Below are 5,428 nucleotides of genomic sequence, written 5' to 3'. Positions count from 1 at the left end.
TTGTAAAATGAATATGTACATCATCTATTAAAGGTCTCGCTAAGTAACGTGTGATTTATTTGGTAAAAGATATACCCAAGTTGAGAGTAGATGAAATGATTTTAGAGTAGATGAAACATGTGATTTATTTGGTGAAAGATATACCCAAGTTGCTCTGGAATAATCTACAATGATAATTAAGAATATATTTGCATTTATTCACAGTGAGATGTTTGTAAGGACCCCAAACATCAACATGTATGAGTTCAAACAAAACAAAAGCATGAGAATGACTAATATCAAAAGATAAATGTTGTTGTTTAGACAAAGGACAGATTGTAAATTTATTGACATCAATTCATTGTATAAAAGGAGAAATGCTAGGAATCTTCCAGAAGACTTGAAAAGAGGGATGGCCAAGTCTTGAATGCCAGAAATAGGAGACAGAAATGTTGATGGACATTGCAGAATTGCAAGATGGAGGAGTGTAGATGTAGAGCACATGTAGTATGGATCAAATAAGAATCATCTCATCATAGGCCTGCAGGTAACAATTATCAGGAGTAAAAAGAATATTTGCTTTGGTAGATTTGGTGAGTTGTCTAATAGAAATGAGATTGTAAGCAAATTGAGAGACATAGAACACATTATAAAGAATAAGGTTAGGTTGAAGTTCAGCTGTTCTAATTTGAGTTACTAAGACAGTTTGACCATTTGGTAAGCCAACAAAGATGGGCGCAGGACAGGTGATAAGATGTTTGAATTTGTTCACAGAATTACAACAAGTATGGTCTGTGGCAACAGTATCATGTATCCAAGCATCTTTAAGTTCATAAACACTGGAAGCAATGACACAATGATAAATGCATGTAGAAATAAAATAGTAAATCATGTCAAAATGGGAAATGGAAGCACCTTGAGTAGTGTTCTGCATCATGAGCATCAATTGATTAAGTTGATTATGCAATTGATCCATTCTGCTATGCATGGCAGATTCCTGAGTGATATTTGGTGTTAAGTTCTCCACAAAAGGTGTGTCAAGAGTGGTTGCAGAGTTCATAGTTGGCTTGTTTGGTACCATTTGATTAAGTTGATTATGATTAAGGGGTGTGATCCTTTGCCAAGAAGAAGGTGTCTCACTAGAGCTTCAAAACTTTACCAAAAGCCTTACCCAAGATTAATGAATCTTTATGGAGGATACCAGATGGGAGAAACGTGAGGTGGAGTAGATTAATGAATCTTTATGGAGGATACCAGATGGGAGAAACGTGAGGTGGAGTAACTATTTGTGTAGAAACTTTGAGTGCTTGATGAGCAAGAATCCAAAAAAGGGTTACTCTAAATGCATAAGTTGTTTTTAAATGGAGAAAGAAAAGCTTAAATGGGTAACAAACACATCTTTATCAACCAATTTCTTGATTAAAGACGCTTTAGGTGTTAAGCCAGGGGAGATACGAATAGGGCTTGATTTTGGTATAGGTACAGGCACATTTGCAGCTAGAATGAGAGAGTATAATGTGACTATTGTCACAACCGCTCTAAATCTTGGAGCTCCGTTCAATGAAATGATCGCCCTCAGAAGTTTGCTTCCGTTATATGTAATATTGAATTGACAGTCCACGAATGCACAACTTGTATTTTAATTAACTAGGCAAGAAAGTAAAGAACTGAAAGTAAATAACAAGAATAATAACAAGTTCAAATGCAAAGGATCTAAGCAAGTCTAACCATATGTATCATTGATTAAACGATGAGTACATGATTGATATTACACTTGACTTACAAGAATACAAATGAACTAAGTAATTGCTAAGTCTAGACACACTAAAAAACTTGAACAATTACAAGAAATAAAGTGACACACATTTTGTGGTGACAAACACACTGTAAACGGTGTGGCTGTGTTGCTTTATATAGAGAAGAAATTAGGGTAATACTGAGAGACGGAGCCAGGAAATTTTGTGTGAGGGGGCAAATTTAAAAGTTGTTTGTCATACTTATAACAATCGTATCCGAAAATGAAGAAAAAACAAAAAAAATAGGCCCTAGCTCGAAAATAGAAAATGGACCCTCAAAAGAATTTGTTATCTACACCAGGTCTAACACTCATATTTAAAAATACTAGTTTATTTTTAATAAATAATGACCACACGTATCGAACAAGGTCTTATTATATGAAAACATATTCAATCATATAATGCAAGAAACTCAAAAAAATATACTTCTTTGGATATAATTAGCATGTATATATATATATTTTCTCTACATTATGATAATTATAATTAATTGTTTGCGATATATATATATATATATATATATATATATAATATGTTGAAAGAAAATACATTTTCTATAAACAGTTCCACTGTAACGTATTACACATTTACATACCCAAACAATGAAAGATTTTTCTTAAACTATACTTCATTCTTTCTATTAAAAATGAAAACAACTCGAGTTTTTTTAATTTCTTAAAAAAAAAATTTATCTTAAAATTAATGTTTGATGTTCAATGACATCCAAATAATAAATTTATGACAAGTTGACAACGAAGATAACATTTATATTTATTTCCTACTTATTTTTTCTCACTTTTACAACAAAAAAGTTACAAATATACCATTTAAATTTTGAAAAATTACATTATACTAAAAATGAAATGGGGGCGGTTGACCCCGCTGCCCCCAAGCTGTAGCCATCCCTGGCAACACAGCCTTACAATAATTGTGATAGAATGGTGGTTGTCGACGTCTCATTAGCTCTAAGTACTTCCATGCATGAGCCTTTGTCTTATTTATCAAAACGGATATGAAAGAGAAAACCCTTGTTTTGGTCCCAACTGTACCTTTGCCATACAAGGTAAAATACAGTTGGAAGAACCACCATGTGACTTCTTATCTTCTTCTAGTTTGAAATCTTCCCACCTTGACCAAAAAATTGGAAAGCGAACCACCCGCTGAAGATATTCTGGACTCGCTGACGCCCTACGTCAGCGACCAAGTTTGGTCAGCGAATCCTTGACTCAACATGAATCAACGGTTGCCATTTTTTGATAACATCTGGGACATGACACAATGATTGACCCCCACATAAGCATTTAGCTCGGGTGCTTACACTATTTGTTCAATTTTGCAAGTTAATTAATTAAATACAATGGACCGGATAAAAGTTATTTTTTCACATATACAATAGAATAAGTGTACAAGTTACATAAATCTCAAATTATTTAACCCTTAAATAATGAATCCATGAAAGGGAAAAAAAATACCTCTTTATATGTTGTTAAACTATTAGTATAAAAATTGTATATAGATTGATCGATTGATGCAAACATCAATAAAGATGTTATTGAAATATCTTAAGTCTATTATATATAAAAGGGAGATGATATTAGTATAATTTTTTTTTTAATTAACTTATCATATTGTACGGATTATACGGATTATACAGCATATTATACAAGCAATATTTAATGCATGACTTGGGTAAGTTAATTAAAAGATATGGTACCAATAGGTCCTAGAAATTTAAAGAAAGCGATATATTAGTTAACAAACGGGGTTGAGTCGTACTGGGCAGGCTCCAATCCCTCACTTTGGGGTGGCAAGTGACAACTTGCAAGACTCCTTAATCCTCATAATCTAAATAAATAGACATTTAATTAAAACCTTTTATTTTATTTAAAGGACACATTGTACGTCCTTGCATGGAGGCATGCATTATTATTATACGTACGTACAATTATTTAAGGACATTATATATATCTTTCACAAGCAATGATAGCTTGATAACCAGAAAACACAAGCACGAGAACAACATTGAAAAGGTGAACCCATGCATGAACTCCCAGTAGGTAAGCAGTAGTCCATGGCTCTGCATTTTCCGAAGATAGGCCCGTCACAGATGCCAGCATCGCAACATGGGACGCGGGATGGGGTGCAAGAATCCCCTATAGGTATGCAGTAATCCGCGGCTTTGCATCTACCCTTAATAAAACCGTCACAATGTAAGTCATTGCAGCAATGGTCAAGCGCCCCACATGGCTGGTCAAGGCCAACACAATCCTCGTCTCGGCCTTGCCGGCATCTTCCGTCAATTGTCCCGTCACAATGTAAGCCATCGCAGCAATAGTCAAACAACCCACATGGCTGGTCAATGTCAACGCAAGTATTCTCTCTCCCTTTCATCCGCAAACGTTTCAATGAGTACTTCCCATCTTCCAACTTGAATCGCCCTGCAGTTTGAACTAGACGATTTTCGGCCTGCACAAGATATATAATATTTATGAGAAAGATTTCTTTTTCATTACAAATAATATTATAACTATTCACAGTTTAGTTAGCGTGAAGAAATTATAATAAAAGTTTATCACGCTTTTATTTGTTTAAAAATTTATCTATACTAAGTTTTACTAATTAATCCACAATTTCAGGTGTTAACTTTCATATCTAATTTGTCACATTACGAATAATAGTTCATGTGAATAAAAATGGTGTGACAAATTATATATGAAAGTCTACCACTAAAAATTCTAATACAATACTCGTATAATTTTACATAATTTAAAACGTAACAAACTTTTATAATCTGTTCATGCTGGCTAAAAGTGTGGACAATTTCTAATACTATTTAGTGGTAACTTTATATATATATATATAGAGAGAGAGAGATATGATGCGAGATCGAGGGAGTACTAGCTAATCACACACACCCTAAATCAAAACACAAATGTGTAAGTAATAAGTAATAAATAAAATATCTAAGTAACCTGAATCGTCTGCTCCATCTGTTGAGTCGATGGATTATCGTCGTCAACGACCATCAAGATCTCTTGATCATTGTTGGAGTGAGTACACGAAAGCAAGCCCGTGTTCGTGATAACAACTAGAAAGAGCACCATTATATTACAGAGACTCTTCATGTTCAGTAATCTTTTGTACGTGTTGTAGTAGCAGTAATAGTATACTTAGCTATCATGCTATATATATAGAAAGCCAGGGTGCAACACCCTAGCCTTCTACGAGAAATTTACATATAGGACTTTCCTAATCCATTAATTAATGGTCCCTAGCTTATCTTTAAAAGGAATGTTTTTGTTGGGAGTATTGTGAATCTGGTTACGTGTGTTTTGAAATCAAAATATTATTTGTTTTATAACGATCTTATCCGTGATGATCGTACCAAATACCATACCATTATATTTTGTGGATGATACAACTTTTTTTACTTAACAAAATATCCTTATCTTATCTTGTTTAGAAAATATCAAAAATATACTCCTTTCTTTTTGACTTATCATGGCTTTTTTTTAACTTTCAACCATAAATACATTTGTTTTGTTTTATAATAGTTGATGAAATTTATAAAAAAAACATATAATTTAAATTTAAACCGTCTATATATTTTATATGAAGTGTTATATAACCCAACAAAATTTTTTACGGTCAAA

The 5,428-nt window shown here is 33.2% G+C and overlaps 1 protein-coding gene across 1 annotated transcript; it reads right to left on the bottom strand.

Annotated features, from left to right (window-relative positions):
• Positions 1-3,635: 3,635 nt before the first annotated feature.
• On the bottom strand, positions 3,636-4,945 carry LOC122593962. The gene is made up of 2 exons (XM_043766438.1): positions 4,748-4,945; positions 3,636-4,241 (listed from the first exon to the last, which is right to left on the bottom strand). The coding sequence occupies exons 1-2, from the start codon at positions 4,898-4,900 to the stop codon at positions 3,747-3,749; spliced, it is 648 nt and encodes a 215-aa protein (XP_043622373.1). The 5' UTR covers positions 4,901-4,945; the 3' UTR covers positions 3,636-3,746.
• Positions 4,946-5,428: the final 483 nt, after the last annotated feature.

The sequence above is a fragment of the Erigeron canadensis genome, chromosome 3, assembly GCF_010389155.1.
Source record: "Erigeron canadensis isolate Cc75 chromosome 3, C_canadensis_v1, whole genome shotgun sequence".
NCBI lineage: Eukaryota > Viridiplantae > Streptophyta > Magnoliopsida > Asterales > Asteraceae > Erigeron > Erigeron canadensis.
The sequence above is the reverse complement of the archived record's forward strand: the minus strand, read 5'-3'. Positions and strand labels throughout refer to the sequence as shown.

Excerpts from the sequence above, each read along its gene's own strand:
- LOC122593962 (XM_043766438.1), bottom strand. The coding sequence starts at position 4,900 with ATGAAGAGTCTCTGTAATATAATGGTGCTCTTTCTAGTTGTTATCACG. Across the intron at positions 4,242-4,747 it reads AGATGGAGCAGACGATTCAG|GCCGAAAATCGTCTAGTTCA; the intron begins GTTACTTAGATA and ends TATCTTGTGCAG.